The 23,978-nt window shown below is 43.5% G+C and overlaps 1 protein-coding gene across 1 annotated transcript in view; it reads right to left on the minus strand.

Moving 5' to 3' along the window:
* The window catches only part of VWA3A (von Willebrand factor A domain containing 3A), a 95,971-nt gene that overhangs the window by 27,172 nt on the left and 44,821 nt on the right, over positions 1-23,978 (minus strand). The window contains exons 27-35 of the mRNA XM_077275051.1: positions 17,626-17,723; positions 14,737-14,889; positions 9,614-9,722; positions 9,296-9,440; positions 8,133-8,277; positions 4,695-4,840; positions 3,976-4,102; positions 3,597-3,694; positions 1,066-1,133 (exon numbers count right to left, since the gene is read on the minus strand). Of these exons, the coding sequence (XP_077131166.1) occupies positions 1,066-1,133; positions 3,597-3,694; positions 3,976-4,102; positions 4,695-4,840; positions 8,133-8,277; positions 9,296-9,440; positions 9,614-9,722; positions 14,737-14,889; positions 17,626-17,723 (1,089 nt within the window). The remainder of the gene's footprint in view (positions 1-1,065; positions 1,134-3,596; positions 3,695-3,975; positions 4,103-4,694; positions 4,841-8,132; positions 8,278-9,295; positions 9,441-9,613; positions 9,723-14,736; positions 14,890-17,625; positions 17,724-23,978) is intronic.

Here is a 23,978-nt window from a genome sequence, read left to right on the forward strand (position 1 = left end):
TGCACACGGATGACATACGGATCACTTTTCGGGAACATTTCTGCGAATCTCGGCAGTGAAAAACAGACCGATTTTTGTGTGACTCCAGCCTAAGTCTTTAAGAGTCATTGATGTACATTGAGTAGTGACTTCCGGATTTCCCGGCAAACGTTGAAGCCATCCGGCATGTCACAACCTGCAGAAGACCGACCGGAGTGGCGTCAATAATAGAAGAAGACAGGGGACGGTAAGTATGATATTAGGTGCAGGGAACTTAGATTAGTTGCACCACTCAAGTACTGCAAGGAAAAAACAAACCGCTGGAGTGGCGCTTCAAAACTACAAAACCGTCCACGCAACTGCACAGCTTTGGGCCACATTTCAGGGCATGTCAGCTTCCAGGCGCGTTCCTACCTTAGGAGTGACATGTACTATTTCAGTATTGAATAAAGTGGGTTGTAGAACATACAACGGGGACTATAGGTTGCCTGCGGTCAACACACCGGAGTCACCTCTCCCTCTCTCATATTTCTTATTGACAGATCATTCATGTCACCTTCATTCAGCTGAGGCTTATTTGATTTCCCATAGGCAGTCAGCAAACTGCATAGAAATTAGATGTTTATACAAATGTATTCTCTTGTCCTGGGAAAAATGGATGAAAGAAATGCAGATGGTGTCCAAAGAAAACAACAAGCAGGATTTTGATGCGTATGATGAGCTCCCGACAGTCCAGTAGTGGCTCATGTCTAAGTAAACATGCCCAGTCCTCTAGTGGAGTCTTCATCTCTTTATAGGTGTCTGGACAACAGTCAAACTTATTAATCAAATCTGAGACAAAGAATTGTGAGTCACCCACAGATTAATGTATAAAGGAATCTCATCCAAAACCCTTACAGATTAAATCTACTAATCCACAAGTCAGTGAGCAGGAAGCACTTTATACATGGATATAACAAGGCAGGGATCACTCAGAATTTAAAGGTCCACTACCCAAAAACTAAAGGATCCCAATATACTGAACGGGACAAAGAACTTTGTGGGTATATTAGAAATTCTGTTGGAAATACGATGCTGATTCTTTACCTGAAACATCACTTCCTTCCAATGACGCATCTCCGGAGGCCGACATCTGTTTTTCCATTATCAGAGTCCTGTTATAGACAACATGCAATCAAAAGTTATAAATACAGATGTCATTAGTAAAATTGATACATTAAAGCCGGCGTCACACTGGCGAGTTTTACGGACGTATGAGCGCAGAAAATACACCCGTAAAATACGCATAACACACGGCCCAATGATTCTCTATGTCCCTGCTCCTATCAGCCGTATATTACGAGTCCGTATTATACGGTCTTCTACGGCCGTATAAAATCGCAGCATGCTGCGTTTGTCACCGTATTGCGCAAAAAAATCGCCAATCAAAGTCTATGGGGGCGAGAAAAATACGGATTACACACGGACCAGCAGTGTGACTTGCGAGAAATACGCAGCGGTGTTAGTGAAAAGTCGGTAATTCAATTGCCGGCTTTTCATTTCTCCTTCACAAACCCGACATGATATGAGACATGGTTAACATACAGTAAACCATCTCATATCCCTTTTTTTTTTGCATATTCCACACTACTAATGTTAGTAGTGTGTATGTGCAAAATTTGGGCGCTGTAGCTTGTAAAATAAAGGGTTAAATCGCAGAAAAAATTGGCTTGGGCTCCCGCGCAATTTTCTCCGCCAGAGTGGTAAAGCCAGTGACTGAGGGCAGATATCAATAGCCAGGAGAGGGTCCATGGTTATTGGCCCCCCCGTGGCTACAAACATCTGCCCCCAGCCACCCCAGAAAAGGCACATCTGGAAGATGCGGCTATTCTGGCACTTGGCCTCTCTCTTCCCATTCCCATGTAGCGGTGGGATATGGGGTAATGAAGGGTTAATGTCACCTTGCTATTGTATGGTGACATTAAGCCAGATTAGTAAATGGAGAGGCGTCAATTATGACACCTATCCATTATTAATCCAATAGTACGAAATGGTTAATAAAACACACACACATTATTACAAAGTATTTTAATGAAATAAAGACACAGGTTGTTGTAATATTTTATTATACTGGTAATCCACCTGAAGACCCTCGTTCTGTAACAAAGGAAAAATAAAAAAACAACAATATCTCATACCTTCCGACGCTCAGGTCAAGTCCCACGAAGTAAATCCATCTGAAGGGGTTAAATCATTTTACAGCCAGGAGCTGTGCTAAAGCAGTGCTCGTGGCTGTAAAATCCCCGGGAATGAATGGATTGCAGGGGAATGACCTGTAGTTACCTTGAGTTGCGGTGATGCGCCCTCTGCTGGATGTCCTCATATGAACTCGAGCGTGGGAACTTTTACCAGGCTGCAGTTCATGAGGACATCCAGCAGACGGCGCCTCACCACAACTCAAGGTAACTACAGGTCATTCCCCTGCAATCCATTCATTCCCGGGGGTTTTACAGCCACGAGCACTGCTTTAGCACAGCTCCTGGCTGTAAAATGATTTAACCCCTTCAGATGGATTTACTTCGTGGGACTTGACCTGAGCGTCGGAAGGTATGAGATATTGTTGTTTTTTTATTTTTCCTTTGTTACAGAACGAGGGTCTTCAGCTGGATTACCAGTATAATAAAATATTACAACACCCTGTGTCTTTATTTCATTAAAATACTTTTTAATAATGTGTGTGTGTTTTATTAACCATTTCATACTATTGGATTAATAATGGATAGGTGTCATAATTGACGCCTCTCCGTTATTAATCTGGCTTAATGTCACCTTACAATAGCAAGGTGACATTAACCCTTCATTACCCCATATTTCACCGCTACACGGGAGTGGGAAGAGAGTGGCCAAGTGCCAGAATAGGCGCATCTTCCAGATGTGCATTTTCTGGGGTGGCTGGGGGCAGATGTTTTTAGCCAGGGGGCCAATAACCATGGACCCTCTCTAGGCTATTAATATCTGCCCTCAGTCACTGGCTTTACCACTCTGGTGGAGAAAATTGCGCGGGAGCCCACGCCAATTTTTTCCACAATTTAACCCTTTATTTTACAAGCTACAGTGCCCACATTTTGCACATACACACTACTAACATTAGTAGTGTGGAATATGCAAATAAAAAGGGATATGAGATGGTTTACTGTATGTAAACCATGTCTCATATCCTGTCGGATTTGGGAGGGAGAAAGAAAAAGCCGGCAATTGAATTACCGGCTTTTCACATATCTCGCGCTGAATTAAATATAAATACAGAATATATATATATGTGTGTCTCAATGATATATATATATATATATATATATATATATATATATATATATACTGTATATATGTTTTAACGAACATTTGAGCACATAAATCCATTAGATGTCGGTTTTGCAAGCCTGCGAGAAAATATCGCAGTACGGATGCCATACGGATTACATACGAAGGATGACATGCGCAAAATACACTGACACACCCTGACTACGGATGACATACGGATCACTATTTTGGGAACATTTCTGCGTATTACGGCCGTAATAAACGGACCGTATTTACATACGCTGAGTGTGACGCCGGCCTAAGGTGGATATAATACATACCGAAAAGATCTTGCTTGGGTAACAAACCGGCGAGCTCTGTCTATTTCTTTTGCAAGTCTCTTTAAATCATCCCCTTCAAAAACTGGGAGAACTGGATCCTATTGTAAAAAAAAAGAAAAAAAAAAATTAATTTGATTATTAAATGTTAATGGAATATTTTACTTCTCAAAAGGCATCAACCAATAAATGTCAGTGAAAAATCTAAAATGTCTTATTTTTTCTTTTCTCTTTTTCAGGTTATTTAATAATTTTTGCAGTTTCTACTATAAAATCTGATTAATTTTGGGTTTTGGAACCAAGTTCTTATTTTTTCTTGTAGTCTTTGTTTGGCCATCGTCTATACGGCCACCTTTACTTATCAGCCTCCGCTGATACATACGTCTTCATCTGAGAATCCCTCGGTCAACATTCTGTGCGCAACGAAATGTCCGTCCATATCGCCGTGTCGAGAATGGTATCGCCCTCCTGACAGAGCCGCCAAGGTTTTTAGAAATTCATTTCCTGATCTAAACTTAATAAAAATAAGTAAAGTAAATGAATAAAGTAAATAAGAAATAAAGAAATAAAGCAAAAAAAAAATAAAGTAAATAAAAATATTTTATGAAATAAATATTTAAACGCTTACAAGTTGCACCTTGGTAAATGATAATTAATTAATAGGCTATTGCTTAATTTATTCCAGTGCAACTGGGTAATTACAACCCACAATTTATATAACAATGCATTTATTAGCTAGAGACTGGTGTAGTCCAGCAAAAATGTCTGCCGTATTAAAAGGTTACTACCATCTTGGACATTTACAATATGGCACATGAACAAGCTATGCTCTAGATGTCTTACAGGTGCATGTCTTGGGTTGTGTCTGTTTGATGGCCAATGTGAACATGCCATGCATTTCTCCATCTCCACTGCCTGTATATCAGACTGCGCTAGGATGACATCCGAGTGCAGCCCGATGTTTCACACGCACCCGTAGACTTGTATGGAGCCGAGTCTCGCTGCAACTGTTCTCCCATGCCGAAGTTTTAGCGGGTTTCCCCTCACGCCTTGCTGGCTTCCCCCATGCACACGGCAATGCTTGATATCCATGGCTCGTACCTTTCCGAACTGTTAAAAGACACAGTGTGCACTTTGATATTCTGGGACTTCAGGAGATGTTCTGCCTGCAGCAGGTTGTAGCTAATGTCCGGCTTCCCGTCTGTCAGCAGATAAACACCTTTGACATCTGGATAAGTAAAACCTTTCTGAAACAAGATGAGATGTAGTAGGTCAGATTTTTCATTTTCTGTAAATATAATATTTTTATCATGTTTTAACCGGTGATTTCTATGGTTCTTTTATACCTGGTGTCATGTAGAATGACATGATCCAATTCCACATGATTTACATGTGTGCTGCTATAAGACAGATGATAGTTCACTCTATCCTATCAGAGCGTGGCGCAATTCTCTCGGAAGAGGAGAAGAAAATTCCCCATCTTCTCTAATCTGTCAATCCATGGGAATTGGGACTGCACTCAGATTACTGCACTCACTTAACAGGTTTCTTGCCGCATGGGAATGGTTTAGAATTCCTCGTTGTCTATTGGCCGTGCTGCTTATTGGAACCGCACCCTTCCATTATATAAACCTGTGCCTGTCTTCCCTCCCTGCCAGCTATAGAATCTCCATTCTGCTCCTGGCTGCATTGGAGAAGGTGTTCTGAAGAGTCGCTCTGGTTATCGAGATTGTTGCATGCGATTTGTTGTGAATACCTATTTCTTCCCCTTGTTGGCGTTCCTTAGTGTTGCTTTACTGTTCACCCATCTTCCCTTTGTATTTTATCCTGTGCTGTCATATTATTGTGTCTTGGTTTGCCCCTGTCTGTACATCCAGTGTTACCCCTTATATTCCCTCACTGGGGGAATGGTGGAAACTGCATAGGATTTCATAGCAGCACAGAGAGGCAGGGCCGGACTGGCCATAGGGCACTTCTGGCAAATGCCAGAAGGGCCGGTGCCAGTGGTGGGCCGCTCAATCCGCCGCCCCCGCCGTCGCATTCAACTATACCGGCGTATAGACGCCGGTACAGTTGAATGCAATGATGGAGGAGAGAGCGTCTACAGACGCTCCTCTCCCATCATTCCCCGCTCTGCCTCTGACACTGCGGGTGCGCGATGATGTCATATCATCGCGCACCTGCTGTGTCCCGGGCAGACTGCAGCTGCTGAGACAGGAGCAGGAACCAGGAAGCAACGCTGGGCACGAGGAGAGGTGAGGAGAGTTTTTTTTTTTTCTGGACTGTGGGGCCATTCTCGGAGGAGGGGAGGGGAGGAAGAGAAGAGATGCGGGCTGTATATAGTTCTCTGTGGGCTGTGCTCTGTGCTGTATATAGTTCTCTGGGCTGTGCTTTATATAGTTCTCTGTGGGCTGTGCTGTATATAGTTCTCTGTGGGCTGTGCTGTATATAGTTCTCTGTGGGCTGTGCTGTATATATTACTTTGTGGGCTGTGCTGTATATATTACTTTGTGGGCTGTGCTGTATATATTACTCTGTGGGCTGTGCTGTATACTACTGTGTGGACTGTGCTGTATACTTCTACGTGGGCTGTGCTGTATACTACTGTGTGGTCTGTGCTGTATACTACTGTGTGGTCTGTGCTGAATACTGCTGTGTGGGCTGTGTTATCTACTACGCGAGCTGTGCTATAGTATGCAGGCTGTGCTGTATACTATGCAGTTTGTGCTATATAATATGCGGGCTTTGCTATATACTATGGGGAGTATATTATATTCTATGGGGGAGGCCATGTTATGTACTATGTGGCTGTGTTATATACTATTGTGGGGGTATATTATATTCTATGGGGGAGGCTGCGTTATATACTATGGGGGGCTGCATTATATTCTATGGGGGGCTACATTATATATTATGGGGAGGTGGGCTGTATTATATTCTATGGGGGTTACATACTCTGGGGTGGCTGCATTATACTCTGTGGGGTGGCTGCATTATACTCTGGGGTGGCTGCATTATACTCTGGGGTGGCTGCATTATACTCTGGGGTGGCTGCATTATACTATATGTGGGCTGCATTATACTGTATCGAGGACTATGGGGAATACGTTATACTATATGAAGAACTATGGGGTGCATTATACTATGGGAAGTGAATTGTACTACATGGATGACTGTGGCGGTGCATTATACTATATGGAGCACTATGAGGATTGTATTATGCTATATGGAGGACTATGAGGATTGTATTATGCTATATGGAGGACTATGAGGAGTGTATTATACTATGTGGAGGACTGAGCAGTGTATTTTAATATATGGAGGACTATAGGGAGTGTATTATACTATATGGAGGACTATGGAGCACATTATAATATATGGAGGACTATGGGGTTTATTTTACTAAACAAGTAAAATGCTGCATATTCGGATTGTTTTTGCTGGAACAAAAAGCCTAGTTGTCAGCAGCACATTGCCAGTGTAAACTGTAGATGTGCTGCTGAAAACATGATACTGTATGGTGATCTATTAGTGATCGTTCTGTCTCATCATTATTCCTCAGCTGGTGGAAAGAGGCCGGGAAACAAGCGTTGAACAACTTCAGTATTGTCGATCAAACTCGTTTAGCGGCCTGAACTCAGCGCACGTAAATACAACAGAAAGGCTGCTGTGTGATGTGCAATATGTTAGCATTTGGGGACCCATTTTAAACTTTGCCTAGGGCCCCACTTTGCCTAAAACCGGCCCTGCCTACAAGTGTACAAAGATATTATACAGTCACCATGTGACAAGTGGGCCTGTGTAACTTCAAATGCCAGGGCTGAATTTTAGTCCCAGTCCGGCCCTGCAGAGAGGTACTAGAACCAGGCATCTCCACCTTCAGGAGTACCCCAGGGTTACACTAGGAATTCCCTAGATTAGGGGAAATATGGGGACACTCTTCCCGAGACACGGCGTGACAATGTATGAGCTCAGAAGCCACCCTAAATGCCGCTGTTCTCCTGAATCCGGCCTTGCTTATTTTTTGTTCCTGTGCCTCTATGATCCTGAGATAAGGTCCCCTCTTTCCTCTATTTAAATCCATTCTTTTTAGCCAAGTGGGAGAGGTCCTCAATCCTTCTCTGAGTATTCCTCAGGACCATGCCCAGTGACCAAAAAGACTAAATTTACACACAGGAAACAGGGGACCATATCTCAGGAATGGTGAGGTGCGGGAACACAAAATAACAATGCCAGATTTGGGAGAATATCAACATCCACAAAAGGTATAAACATTACATATTTCTAACATTTGACAAGTTCTCTAAGTCTCTCCCTCCTTGCAAGTTTCATAAGCACTTGTCACAGTACAAAGTGATGTGGACCATGTACCATCCCCTTCCTGGCACCTGCACCCCCAAAAGTTAGACTTCGAGACAAGCTCCTGACTGCAGACAAGGAATTGTGAAAAGTATTATTATATCTGTGTTACAGAATGTCTTACAATGTCATCTAGAAGTAACACGTCTATAAAGGGAGATCCTGAGACATGGCACCAACCTCCAGAGCATGAAGGATGCAGGTGTTTCCCCGAGGCTTCAGCCTGGAAAGCCATTGCACCGCATCCTGGCAAGCTTCATCAGAGGCCTCTACCAAACACTCCTGCCAGGGCTCCATGCTTTCCGCAATGCTTATCATATTAAACCTGTTCAATTCACGGATGAAAAATAAACACATAAATCATTTCTAACCTCCTAGAAAATGCAGCAAAATAGCATATGTCATTAATAAAGTGAGAAAAAATGGTGAGCAGCTAAAAAAAACCCTGAGAGAATGTGGAAGGGTCAGGATTATTTGCTGCAGAAAATTTGCTGCCTTGGTCCCAGTTTTGCAGGACAACGCAATTAGGATGAAAATCCCCATTTGTATGAATCAATAATGAACATTTACCAATGTTTTATTCTTTAACACTTCAGATCATATAAGATGAAAGTTAAAGGTATTGGTCACTACTGGATCACTTATTTTCGTCCTGCGCCGTATCTCCTCTTCGAGCGCTATGTCCTCTGATGACCTTGTGACATTGTGTATGTGATGTGAACACTGCAGCCGGTCTGATGGGCTGCAGCCAATCCTTTACACCGCTTCTTAAACTGGTCAGCTCCCTACTTTTGTGCTTGATATTACATCTCAGTCCTAGTCGCTTAAATTAGATGAAGCTCTAGAAAATGATTGAAGGGGTTATCCACTACATAATAACACCTATACTCACCTCCGATGTTGGCGTTTTCCAGCTGCCTCTCCCGGGGATTGTATGACATTGGCCGTAGGGATTGCGTGACACAATTAGTACAACGATGAAACGCCATCCCCGGGAGAGTCAGTGCAGACACTGCTGGAACAGAGCCAGCACCCGAGGTGACAGATTCCTGCTGTATAACACAGCCAGCACCTGCCCTGGGTAGAGCGGGCTCAAGTTCTGAGCCTGCTCCACAAACCCCGACCCACTTCATGACGCATATATCCATCATGGTGAATGAAGGAGTTAATTCATGCACTTAGCACATAATAAGCACGAACTATAGGTATAGAACATAGAAAAAAAACCGCCAGAGTGATACTATAAGTCAATGAGTGAAAAACCAAGCATTTCTGCCAAGAATTAAAGATGGACGGGACTGTAAATTTTATTTAAAAAAAAAAAAAAATCAATCTTCACTTACCAAATATTTCTTGGCAGTAGTTGATCCCAGAGCAGCGATATTAACCCCTTCTGCAGTTCGGCCAGAAATGGAGCCATAGAGCTGGAAGCATCAATAAGTAGACAGACCTTGTCCTCGGATATAGTGCCGAACAGTCGGCGGCTCCCTGCAATGTCGAGGAGCACACGTATTTAGAAGGCATTTTATGAGCCTGCCTTGGTTTTTACACATATGCAGCATGCTCGGATATTTGTATTCATTTTTTCTTCTACATGTTTAGATTTTGAAAACCTCATCCACTTATACGTCATGTCTGAGGAAGAGAAATACGGTGGTTACCCGAAAGAAGCCACTGAAGCCGCTGGATGTAGCGCTTTAAAGTTTTTTCTAGCTGTTCGATGTATTCTTCCAACTCCTTGGGTTGAAACTGAAGATGCTTCACAACTCCCTGTAAAAAAAGAATCCTAATTTTATGCATTCACATACTTTGTATGGACTTATAAAGACTGTATACTGCATAAACAAGGCTCATACGATTCAGACTTCCCCTTACTTAGGCTTCTACAGCAACCCGACACACAGCCATGGCCATCCACGAAGATCAGGCAGTGGGGGCCGCAGGATTATTCACATGGCGTCCCGCCACTACATTGTGCCAGCAATGCTGCATCAACCTCACGGTAGGTCTGCTGCTTCAGTAATTCACCACTGGTACATTAGTCAGCTGCAATAACTCTGCTCCATCAGCATCCCAGCTCTGCTACATCAGCCAGAAGCAAAAACTCTGCTCCATCAGCGATCCAGCTCTGCTACATCAGCCAGAAGTAACAACTCTGCTCCATCAGCGATCCAGCTCTGTTACATCAGCCAGAAGCAAAAACTCTGCTCCATCAGCGATCCAGCTCTGTTACATCAGCCAGAAGTAACAACTCTGCTCCATCAGCGATCCAGCTTTGTTACATCAGCCAGAAGTAACAAATCTGCTCCATCAGCGATCCAGCTCTGCTACATCAGCCAGAAGTAACAACTCTGCTCCATCAGCGATCCAGCTCTGTTACATCAGCCAGAAGCAAAAACTCTGCTCCATCAGCGATCCAGCTCTGTTACATCAGCCAGAAGTAACAACTCTGCTCCATCAGCGATCCAGCTTTGTTACATCAGCCAGAAGTAACAAATCTGCTCCATCAGCGATCCAGCTCTGCTACATCAGCCAGAAGTAACAACTCTGCTCCATCAGCGACCCAGCTCTGTTACATCAGCCAGAAGTAACAACTCTGCTCCATCAGCGATCCAGCTCTGCTACATCAGCCAGAAGTAACAACTCTGCTCCATCAGCGATCCAGCTCTGTTACATCAGCCAGAAGCAAAAACTCTGCTCCATCAGCGATCCAGCTCTGTTACATCAGCCAGAAGTAACAACTCTGCTCCATCAGCGATCCAGCTCTGTTACATCAGCCAGAAGTAACAACTCTGCTCCATCAGCGATCCAGCTCTGCTACATCAGCCAGAAGTAACAACTCTGCTCCATCAGCGACCCAGCTCTGTTACATCAGCCAGAAGTAACAACTGCTCCATCAGCGACCCAGCTCTGTTACATCAGCCAGAAGTAACAACTCTGCTCCATCAGCGACCCAGCTCTGCTACATCAGCCAGAAGTAACAACTCTGCTCCATCAGCGACCCAGCTCTGTTACATCAGCCAGAAGTAACAACTCTGCTCCATCAGCGACCCAGCTCTGCTACATCAGCCAGAAGTAACAACTCTGCTCCATCAGCGACCCAGCTCTGTTACATCAGCCAGAAGTAACAACTCTGCTCCATCAGCGACCCAGCTCTGCTACATCAGCCAGAAGTAACAACTCTGCTCCATCAGCGATCCAGCTCTGTTACATCAGCCAGAAGTAACAACTCTGCTCCATCAGCGACCCAGCTCTGCTACATCAGCCAGAAGTAACAACTCTGCTCCATCAGCGACCCAGCTCTGTTACATCAGCCAGAAGTAACAACTCTGCTCCATCAGCGACCCGGCTCTGTTACATCAGCCAGAAGTAACAACTCTGCTCCATCAGCGACCCAGCTCTGCTACATCAGCCAGAAGTAACAACTCTGCTCCATCAGCGACCCAGCTCTGTTACATCAGCCAGAAGTAACAACTCTGCTCCATCAGCGACCCAGCTCTGTTACATCAGCCAGAAGTAACAACTCTGCTCCATCAGCGACCCAGCTCTGTTACATCAGCCAGAAGTAACAACTCTGCTCCATCAGCGCTCCAGCTCTGCTACATCAGCCAGAAGTAACAACTCTGCTCCATCAGCGATCCAGCTCTGCTACATCAGCCAGAAGTAACAACTCTGCTCCATCAGCGACCCAGCTCTGTTACATCAGCCAGAAGTAACAACTCTGCTCCATCAGCGATCCAGCTCTGCTACATCAGCCAGAAGTAACAACTCTGCTCCATCAGCGACCCAGCTCTGTTACATCAGCCAGAAGTAACAACTCTGCTCCATCAGCGACCCAGCTCTGCTACATCAGCCAGAAGTAACAACTCTGCTCCATCAGCGACCCAGCTCTGTTACATCAGCCAGAAGTAACAACTCTGCTCCATCAGCGACCCAGCTCTGTTACATCAGCCAGAAGTAACAACTCTGCTCCATCAGCGACCCAGCTCTGTTACATCAGCCAGAAGTAACAACTCTGCTCCATCAGCGATCCAGCTCTGCTACATCAGCCAGAAGTAACAACTCTGCTCCATCAGCGATCCAGCTCTGCTACATCAGCCAGAAGTAACAACTCTGCTCCATCAGCGACCCAGCTCTGTTACATCAGCCGGAAGTAACAACTCTGCTCCATCAGCGACCCAGCTCTGTTACATCAGCCAGAAGTAACAACTCTGCTCCATCAGCGATCCAGCTCTGCTACATCAGCCAGAAGTAACAACTCTGCTCCATCAGCGATCCAGCTCTGCTACATCAGCCAGAAGTAACAACTCTGCTCCTTCAGCGAACCAGTTCTGTTACATCAGCCAGAAGTAAAACTCTGCTCCATCAGAATTCCAGCTCTGCTACATCAGCCAGAAGTAAAACTCGGCTCCATCAGCATTTCAGCTCTGCTACCTCAGCCAGAAGCATCAACTGTGCTCCATCAGCAATCCAGCTCTGCCACATCAGCCAAAAGCAACTCTGCTCCATCATTGAACCAGCTCTGCTAGATCAGCCAGAAACAACAACTCTGCTCCATCAGCAACCCAGCTCTGCTACATCAGCCAGAAGCAAAAACTCTGCTCCATCAGCGACCCAGCTCTGTTACATCAGCCAGAAGTAACAACTCTGCTCCATCAGCGACCCAGCTCTGTTACATCAGCCAGAAGTAACAACTCTGCCCCATCAGCGATCCAGCTCTGCTACATCAGCCAGAAGTAACAACTCTGCTCCATCAGCGATCCAGCTCTGCTACATCAGCCAGAAGTAACAACTCTGCTCCATCAGCGACCCAGCTCTGTTACATCAGCCAGAAGTAACAACTCTGCTCCATCAGCGACCCAGCTCTGTTACATCAGCCAGAAGTAACAACTCTGCTCCATCAGCGACCCAGCTCTGCTACATCAGCCAGAAGTAACAACTCTGCTCCTTCAGCGAACCAGTTCTGTTACATCAGCCAGAAGTAAAACTCTGCTCCATCAGAATTCCAGCTCTGCTACATCAGCCAGAAGTAAAACTCGGCTCCATCAGCATTTCAGCTCTGCTACCTCAGCCAGAAGCATCAACTGTGCTCCATCAGCAATCCAGCTCTGCCACATCAGCCAAAAGCAACTCTGCTCCATCATTGAACCAGCTCTGCTAGATCAGCCAGAAACAACAACTCTGCTCCATCAGCAACCCAGCTCTGCTACATCAGCCAGAAGCAAAAACTCTGCTCCATCAGCGACCCAGCTCTGTTACATCAGCCAGAAGTAACAACTCTGCTCCATCAGCGATCCAGCTCTGCTACATCAGCCAGAAGTAACAACTCTGCTCCATCAGCGATCCAGCTCTGCTACATCAGCCAGAAGTAACAACTCTGCTCCTTTAGCGAACCAGTTCTGTTACATCAGCCAGAAGTAAAACTCTGCTCCATCAGAATTCCAGCTCTGCTACATCAGCCAGAAGTAAAACTCGGCTCCATCAGCATTTCAGCTCTGCTACCTCAGCCAGAAGCATCAACTGTGCTCCATCAGCAATCCAGCTCTGCCACATCAGCCAAAAGCAACTTTGCTCCATCATTGAACCAGCTCTGCTAGATCAGCCAGAAACAACAACTCTGCTCCATCAGCAACCCAGCTCTGCTACATCAGCCAGAAGCAAAAACTCTGCTCCATCAGCAACCCAGCTCTGTTACATCAGCCAGAAGTAACAACTCTGCTCCATCAGCGATCCAGCTCTACTACATCAGCCAGAAACAACAACTTTGCTCCTTCAGCGAACCAGTTCTGTTACATCAGCCAGAAGTAAAACTCTGCTCCATCAGCGATCCAGCTCTACTACATCAGCCAGAAACAACAACTTTGCTCCTTTAGCGAACCAGTTCTGTTACATCAGCCAGAAGTAAAACTCTGCTCCATCAGCGATCCAGCTCTGCTACATCAGCCAGAAGCAAAAATTCAGCTCCATCAACGAACCAGCTCTGCTACATCAACTCTGCTACATGACCTGTCCCTATTGATTTAATATCTGCAAAATCTGGATCAGTTATTTTATGGCTCCACCTTATCAGGTAAGGCATTACAGTCGGTTTAGTATTCTTCAATCTTTCTGCCATTCATGTAATGGAAATCAGTAGCCATTGAATCCTGGTCACCGCTGTGAAAAGCTTGGGCTTAAACACAACAACCAATCAGAGGAGGCAGAGCTGCAGTGGGAGGGAGAGAGCAGCAACCTGAGCCAATGAGGAGACAGGGGGTGTGTCTCAGACTACCTGTGGGTCCCTGCAGACACTGTCACTCATCAAAGGTCTAATCTAATAGAAATGAGCTAAGAAGCAGCCAAAGCGCTAATTCTAAGATAATAAGTAGCATATAATTATCTACTATAGGAACCGGCATAAATATACTTTTGATCTTATGAGTGGACACAGTAGTTTTAAATGAACATTTGCATTTATTCTATTATAAAATATCAATTATACTCTTTTTCCATAAAGGGCAGATAAACAAGTGACAGATTCCTTTAGTCTTATCAGTAATGCAGGAAGCATCATCCATAAGAAGAGTGGCTTCTGAAAGAAGTAATGGAAATTTAGGCCAGCGGTATATGATTAAAAAAAATGTAGACTGAAAAATCTTAGAAAAAAAACCTTAGTGAGAACATATCCTAATGGTTTGATAACATAGAAAAATTTCTGACATTACAAAAACCCTTTTATTATTCCAAATATTAAATAATATTCTATAAGTATGGGGTATGATCTGGAAGAAGAGAGCTGCCTTACATTGGTCTCCACACTTGGGAATATAGTGCAGTATTTTGCAGAAACTTTCTTATGTAATGCCGGCACCAGCTGTTTCTGATGAGTGCAGTCCGGGCCAAACACCAGCCGGGTTAGCTCCAACTTCAGCTTCTTTAAACCAAACCTTTTCAGCCACTTGTCGAGAAAATAAGACAAAAACACATCATAACAACACAATATTCTTAATTATAAAATGTGTAAAAACAAAACAAAACTGGATAAAGTTGATAAATCAAACCTATTAAAGCGTTGTGTCTTCTCAGAATTTATTTTGTATTCTTCTTTTTTTATAGGGCCAGTGTTCCATCCTAAAAGCTCCAAACATTTTCTATAATGATTTACAGACTGTAAGCTACCCCCCTATTCGTGGCAGCTCTGGTTCCGCTATAGTTTAAATGTAGCTTTTTTCCTTTCGGGCCAGCAAGGGTTAATGTCAGCTTTCTTGCTGGCAGCTGCTTTGTTGCTAGTCAGCTGACATAGGTGGTGACCACTCCCACCATACTTTAAATAGTCACATGACGCATCAGCTGACTATCGGTTATAGAGTAATCTATGATGACCAGCCTGGAATAAAGAGATCTCTGGCTTCAGAGGTGAATCTACTGTTTTAGTGGAGTTCGTGGTCCTGGTGCCTTACATCAGGGACAGTGTTAAGTACTATTTCACCTTTTCTGTCTGTCTTGTTGTTTTCCCTCTCCCTGTGTTTTCACCATCTGCAGTGGTGAGGCTAGCGTCCTTGCCGGCCAGTGCACTAGCCAGGGAATAGTGAGGTGACAATCAGGAACTAGGCACAGGAAAGAGGCGGGGGGAAGGACCCACTTAGGGTGTTAGAGGAGTTTAGGCACAGGCACAGGTTGAAGTTCAGGAGGTGCCTCATCCCTCATTCCCTACAGTTAGGGCTTCCTCACTCCATTCCATCCCGTTGTTTGTATATGTTGTGTCGTACGCTGGACTTAACCATCTTGTTCGCGACATCAGCACTGAGAATTTGACCTATTCAGCTTTTTGGTTGCAGAAAAATCCAACATGAAAAATTATCAAAAAGTATGATCCTGTTTCCTTGATAAGCAGTTGTTTACCTCTTCACAAAATCATATTATGCTGGTACTGTGCACTAATCTAAGGCCCCCTTCACAAGACAGTGTCTCCGGTACGTGTGGTGACAGTTTTCACTCATACGGAGACACTTGCACACGTAGACCCATTATAATCTATGGTGTCTACGTACCCACACGTACACATGTCCATTTTTTCTGGCAGCAGGGATGTGAATGCGTCCTGCATACGTGCATACGGATGACATAAGGTGTGACATTTCCATGCCATCCGTGTAACACGTACCGGAATACAATGCAGAATTTAAATTACAGATGTTTAGGTGTTAGATCTGCAAAGATCTAGACAGATAATAGATATGAGGTGCAGTGTTGGCATCCCTGCACGTTTTCTCCCTCCCCCGGCAGGAACGCCAACTAACTCACTGCCGCGACGCACGTCCCGCACCTCCTCCTCCTTCCCCTGTTGCCCGGCGTCTACACACTGCTCGTGCTATGCTTAGGGCGTGCGAGCGTGCTCTCCCTATCCCTGAAAGGGACAGCGTGTGTACCATCCTAAAGTGTCCCCAGCCAATGGTTCCCTGTCCTGTGCACCAGTCCCAGTAAGGTAGTACTTGTACTGTATGTGATTGTGTCTCTGATTCTTTCTGGTGTGTTTATATGAAGTAGCAACCTCATGGATAACAATCTTATTGCTCATACTTGCAACAGAGGCATATACTCCTATCCTAAACTAGTAGTCTTATTATATGTGGAATACATTTATATGCCCTGTTATTCTAATGCAATAGCACTTTATTTTATATATCTTTGTTTGTTACTTTATGATATATATTTCTTAGTTCCTTTATTATATTGAACTGCACTAAGACTTTCATGGTTTCCACCATTGATTCAGTTTTACAAAGTTGATGTTTAACTACTATAATTCTGATTGACCACTAGGGGTCACTAATATCCATTTGCAATTTTTTAAAACCTCTTTTTGGGACTATTATTTTTTCTATCTATTTGTCAAGATTACTTGTTGATACCTAACATATGTTTACGTGGTGATTGTCACTGCACAGGCTCCTCTGCACATTTTTTGCCCTTTTTTTATCATCATGCTTTACATATTCCTCCAATATAGATTGTTTAATTTTTATTACTTGGGCTTCACTGCTTTCCTTTTTTGGATTCTCTTGTAGTGTTGCTCAGTAAGATGCACTTATAAAAAAAAAGGGAAGCAGTGAAGCCCAAGTAATAAAAATTAAACAATCTTTATTGGAGCAATATATAAAAAATGTGCAGAGGAGCCTGACCAATTCCTGTGTGCCCATAGATAGACTATAGATAGATAGTTAGATAGATAGAAGATAAGGGGTAGACATATATCTGTGAGATATAAGTGCTTTGAGTGTGTAGAGTACTGTACTTGTATTAAGCTGATAAATAAATTCAAAAAATGATGTGGAGTCCCCCCTATTTATTGATAACCAGCAAAGGTAAAGAAGACAGCTAGGGGCTTATATTATCTGATAGACACCTCCCCATTACTAACCCCAGGGCTCGATGGCAGCTGTGATTTTTAACAAATCACAGGTAACATAAACCCAGACTACCGTTACCCGATTGCCACCGAACCAGGGCAATTGGGAAGAGAGAGGCAAAGCACCAAAATCGGCACTTCTAATGTGATGCTCCAATTCTGGGACTTGAATTTTTAGGCTGGGAATGGCCCAATATCCATAAACCTTCACAGCCTGATAATGTCAGCTCACAGCTGCCTGCTTTACCTTTGCTGATTATCAAAAAACAGGGGGACGCCACTTACTGATTTTGTAGAGCAGACTTCTTCTTCTTTAGGCAACACAATAAAAGGGACAGACTTCCTCACAGTTTTGGTCTTCGGATAATCTTTATACACCACCCCTGTTGTGATAAAATAAATAACATAATATTCTGTCAAATTAAGTTACCTAAAACAGATTTAGAAATTTCCACTATACAAAAATCAGGTGAAATAAAAAGAATCGATATGTGAAGAATATATAGACTATAAGGCTGGGGTCACACTTGGCGTAAGACAATACGCCACGTATTATACGTCCGTACTACGGCCGTAATATGGAGAAATGTTCCCAAAATATTGATCCGTAGTCAGGGTGTGTCAGCGTATTTTGCGCATGGCATCCTCCGTATGTAATCCGTATGGCATCCGTACTGCGAGATTTTCGCGCAGGCTTGCAAAACCGACATCTAATGGATTTATGTGCTCAAATGTTCATTAAAACATATATACAGCATATATATATATCTAATATATAAAGCTGAATGTGTGTGTGTGTGTATGTATGTATGTCCGGGATTGGCATCTGAACCGTAGCAGCTACAGCCACAAAATTTTGCACAGTCACACGTCTGGACCCCGAGAGCGTCATAGGCTATGTTGTGAGGTGAAATTTTAACCCCGCGCTTTCCAATTCACCAAACAATTTTGCCCCTATCTACATAATGGGGAAAAAGTGAAAGGAAAAGTGTTGGAGGCGTCGCAGCTACAGGCACAAAATTTTGCACAGTCACACGTCTGGACCCTGAGAGCGTCAAAGCTATATTGTGAGGTGAAATTTTAACCCCGCGCTTTCCAAGTCACCAAACAATTTTGCCCCTATCTACATAATGGGGAAAAAATGAAAGGAAAAGTGTTGGAGGCAAATTAACAGCTGCCAGATGTGAACAAGGGGGACTTAAAGAATGACAGCGATGGCACCAAAGAGTATATACTGTACAGTTGCTAAGGTGGGGCCCCAACATGGGATAATCACACCACCACGGGGATATGAACACACACACAAAATGCGCCACACACTACCACGTGCTCGAACACATATACCACCCTCAGTGCACATTTCACCACACATACACCAACCTCGCCACATAAAAGTAGAAACACAAAAGTCGCCGCTCAAAACTCGCCACGCGCAAAACTCTCCACATGCAAAACTCGCCACACGTGCAAAACTCGCCACACGCAAAACTTGCACACGCAGAAAAATTGCCACACGCAGAAAAATTGCCACATGCACAAAAGTTGCAACACATGCAAAAGTTGCCTCACACAAAACTTGCACATACTCAAAAGGCACCACACATAAAACTCGCCACGCGCAAAACTCGCCATGCGCAAAACTTGCTGCACACAACTTGCTACACTAACCTGTCACATGCAACTCGACACACAAAAAGTTGCTACACGCATGTCGCCACACAAAACTCATCTCACAAAAGTCCCTACATGCATGTCGCCACACGCAACTCAACACACACAACTTGACACACGAAACTCGCCCTAAAACACACACAAGTCTGGTATCCTTCAAAAATAAAAATCTGATTAATAAGCAGACAAACTACAAGAGCAACAAATGTACCATATAGGAATCCGGCAGCTGTCAGTCACATGACCAGTCTATTATGTGTATGTGTGAGCTAATATATACTGCCAGGGGGTGGGCTTACTGTTGGCTGGGGATTTATCAGGCTGCCATTTTAGCTTACAAATACTGAGGTAAAAATACTGACCAAATAACGTGTGAACGAGGGCTAATACAGGAGGAGATGGCATACAGCTATATACTATATACAGGAGATGACACACAGGTATATACTATTTACAGGGGAGATGACACACAGGTATATACTATATACAGGAGGAGATGACACACAGATATATACTATATACAGGAGAGATGACACACAGGTATATACTATATAGAGGAGGAGATGACATACAGGTACATACTACATACAGGAGGAGATGACATACAGGTATATACTATATACAGGAGGAGATGACACACAGGTATATACTATATACAGGAGCAGATTACCTACAGGTATATAGTATATACAGGAGGAGATGACACAGGTATATGCTATGTATAGGAGGAGATGACATACAGGTATATACTATATACAGGAGATGACACACAGATATATACTATATATAGGTGAGATGACACACAGGTATATACTATATACAGGAGATTACATACAGGTATATCTAATATATAAAGCTGAATGTGTGTATGTATGTATGTGTGTATGTCCGGGATTGGCATCTGTACCGTCGCAGCTACAGCCACAAAATTTTGCACAGTCACACGTCTGGACCCCGAGAGCGTCATAGGCTATGTTGTGAGGTGAAATTTTAACCCCGCGCGTTCCAATTCACCAAACAATTTTGCTCCTATCTACATAATGGGGAAAAAGTGAAGGGAAAAGTGTTGGAGGAAAATTGACAGCTGCCAGATGTGAACAATGAGGACTTAAAGAATGAGAGCGATGGCGACAAAGAGTATATACCGTACAGTTGCTAAGGTGGGGCCCCGACATGGGATACTCACCACACACGGGGATATGAACACAAACACAAAATGCGCCACACACTACCACGTGCTTGAACACATATACCACCCTCAGCACACATTTCACCACACACACACACCAACCTCGCCACATAAAAGTCGAAACACAAAAGTCACCACTCAAAACTCGCTACATGCAAAACTCGCCATATGCAAAACTAGGCTCACGCAAAACTCGCCACACGTGCAAAACTCACCTCATGGAAAACTCACCTCATGCAAAACTTGCACACACAGAAAAATTGCCACATGTACAAAAGTTGCACCACATGCAAAAGTTGCCTCACACAAAACTTGCACATACTCAAAATGCACCACACATAAAACTCGCCACGCGCAAAACTCGCCATGCACAAATCTTGCTGCACACAACTTGCTACACTAACCTGTCACATGCAACTCAACACACAAAATGTTGCTACACGCATGTCGCCACACAAAACTCATCTCACAAAAGTCGCTACATGCATGTCGCCACACGCAACTCAACACACACAACTTGACACATAAAACTCGCCCTAAAACACACACAAGTCTGGTATTGTCCTTCAAAAATAAAAATCTGATTAATAAGCAAACTACAAGAGCAACAAATGTACCATATAGGAAATACGGCAGCTGTCAGTCACATGACCTGTCTATTATGTGTATGTGTGAGCTAATATATACTGCCAGGGGGGAGGGCTTCCTGTTGGCTGGGGATTTATCAGGCTGCCAATAGCAACCAATCACAGCTCAGCTTCTATTTTGCTACAGTTAATTAACCTGAGCTCTGATTGGTTAATATAGGCAACAAAGACATTCTCAGTATAACAAAGCTAATATATGTTGTGAAATGCTTCTATTTGCTTAGTTTTTGCCTTTTAATAATTACATTTCTATCTATTTGTTTTGTGGTTTTTGTGTGCAGAATAAATTTTTGTTAACACATTCTATTTTGCTAACAGCAGTCATTAACCCGGGCGAAGCCGGGTAGTACAGCTAGTATATATATATATATATATATATATATATGTCATTGAGACACATATATATATATATTCTGTATTTAGATTTCATTCAGCGCGATATCTGTGAAAAGTCGGTAATTCAATTGCCGGCTTTTCATTTCTCCTGCACAAACCCGACAGGATATGAGACATGGTTTACATACAGTAAACCATCTTATATCCCCTTTTTTTTGCATATTCCACACTACTAATGTTAGTAGTGTGTATGTGCAAAATTTCAGCGCTGTAGCTGCTAAAATAAAGGGTTAAATGGCGGAAAAAATTGGCGTGGGCTCCCGGGCAATTTTCTCCGCCAGAATGGTAAAGCCAGTGACTGAGGGCAGATATTAATAGCCAGGAGAGGGTCCATGGTTATTGGCCCCCCCGTGGCTACAAACATCTGCCCCCAGCCACCCCAGAAAAGGCACATCTGGAAGATGCGCCTATTCTGGCACTTGGCCACTCTCTTCCCACTCCCTGTAGCGGTGGGATATGGGGTAATGAAGGGTTAATGCCACCTTGCTATTGTAAGGTGACATTAAGCCAGATTAATAATGGAGAGGCGTCAATTATATCACCTATCCATTATTAATCCAATTGTATGTAAAGGTTAAAAAACACACACATGATTTAAAAGTATTTTAATGAAATAAACACAGCGGTTGCTTTAATAATTTATTGCTCTCTCAATCCATTTGCAGGCCCTCGCTTGGCAAAATAATAGACGCACAAGATACATACCCTCACCTGAACCGTCACGTCCCACGAGGTAATCCATCTGAAGGGGTTAAAATATTTTACAGGCAGGAGCCCTGCAAATGCAGCTGTGCTCGTGCCTGTAAACTCCGGGGAATGAAGGTAATGTAGGTCATTGACCTACATTTCCTTCAGTCGTGGTGATGCGCCCCCTGGTGGATGTCCTCATATGACCTGGAGCGTGGGAAAAAGTTCCCAGGCTGCAGTTCATGAGAACATCCAGCAGGGGCGCATCACCGCGACTGAATGTAAGTATAGATCACTGCTTTCCTTTCAGCACCCGGGGATTACAGGCACGAGCGAGTGGTTTATCGCAGCTCTGCCTGTAATATTAGTTAACCCCTTCAGATGGATTACCTCGTTGGACGTGATAGGACATCAGAAGGTATGTATCTTGTGCGTTTATTATTTTGCCAAGCGAGGGTGTTGCTGATGGATTGAGAGAGCAATAAATTATTAAAACAACCGCTGTGTTTATTTCATTAAAATACTTTTAAATCGTGTGTGTGTGTTTTTTAACCCTTTCATACAATTGGATTAATAATGGATAGGTGTCATAATTGACACCTCTCCATTATTAATCTGGCTTAATGTCACCTTACAATAGCAAGGTGGCATTAACCCTTCATTACCCCATATCCCACCGCTACAGGGAGTGGGAAGAGAGTGGCCAAGTTCCAGAATAGGCGCATCTTCCAGATGTGCCTTTTCTGGGGTGGCTGGGGGCAGATGTTTGTAGCCAGGGGGGCCAATAACCATGGACCCTCTCCTGGCTATTAATATCTTCCCTCAGTCACTGGCTTTACCACTCTGGCGGAGAAAATTGCGCGGGAGCCCACACCAAATTTTTCCGCCATTTAACCCTTTATTTTAGCAGCTACAGCGCTGAAATTTTGCACATACACACTACTAACATTAGTAGTGTGGAATATGCAAAAAAAGAGAGGATATGAGATGGTTTACTGTATGTAAACCATGTCTCATATCCTGTCGGGTTTGTGCAGGAGAAATGAGAAGCCGGCAATTGAATTACCGACTTTTCACTAACAGCGCTGCGTATTTCTCGCAAGTCACACTGCTGGTCCGTGTGTAATCCGTAATTTTCTCGCCCCCATAGACTTTCATTGGCGATTTTTTTGCGCAATACGCTGACAAACGCAGCATGCTGCAATTTTGTACGGCCGTAGAAAGCCGTATATTACGGATCCGTAATATACGGCTGATAGGAGCAGCCCCATTGAGAATAATTGTGCCGTATGTAATGCGAGTTTTACGGACGTAGTTTCTGCGCTCTTACGTCCGTAAAACACGCATGTGTGACCCCGGCCTAAGACAATATATTAAGCTATGTGCAGATGGAGGGTTTTTTTGTTTGTTTTTTGAGACTTTCAAAAATAAGTGGAAACCACTTCAGGAAAGGCTCCTTTTTGGAAGAGTTATTTTTTTGATGGAGTTTTCGACGAGTTTTTAAAAAGTTTTTGGATTTTTTTTTCCTTTAGTGTTTTATTTTGCAGGCATTTGATTTGACAATGGCTAGTTTCCATCAGAATCTGATTCAAAGGAGTGAAATGCAAACTCTTATTTTCCCCATCAGGTGTTTTTTAAAACTTGAGAAGGAAAATAAATGCTAAAAAAAATGAACAGTAAAGAGGATTAACATTGAAGTGAATAGAAAGTGTCTTTTCTGCGTTTATATTCCACAGCATGTCAATTCTTTGTGCGGATTCCGCTGCGGTTTACACCTGCTCCTCAATAGGAATCCGCAGGTGTAAAACCGCAGTGGAATTCACACTAATTCCGCAATAAATCCGCAGTAATTCCGTAAGAAATCCGCAGGTAAAACGCAGTGCCTTTTACCTGCGGATTTCACAAATCCGCTGCGGAAAAATCCACAGAGCTCCAAAATATGTGTGCACATACCTTGAGGCTTAAAAAAAAATTGAGAAAATCCATTTGTACAAACACCTTAATAGGACAATAATTAAAAATTAAATGTAAATGGGAGGAAGGCGGAA

This window comes from Ranitomeya variabilis, chromosome 7 (genome assembly GCF_051348905.1).
Source record: "Ranitomeya variabilis isolate aRanVar5 chromosome 7, aRanVar5.hap1, whole genome shotgun sequence".
In the NCBI taxonomy this organism is placed as follows: domain Eukaryota; kingdom Metazoa; phylum Chordata; class Amphibia; order Anura; family Dendrobatidae; genus Ranitomeya; species Ranitomeya variabilis.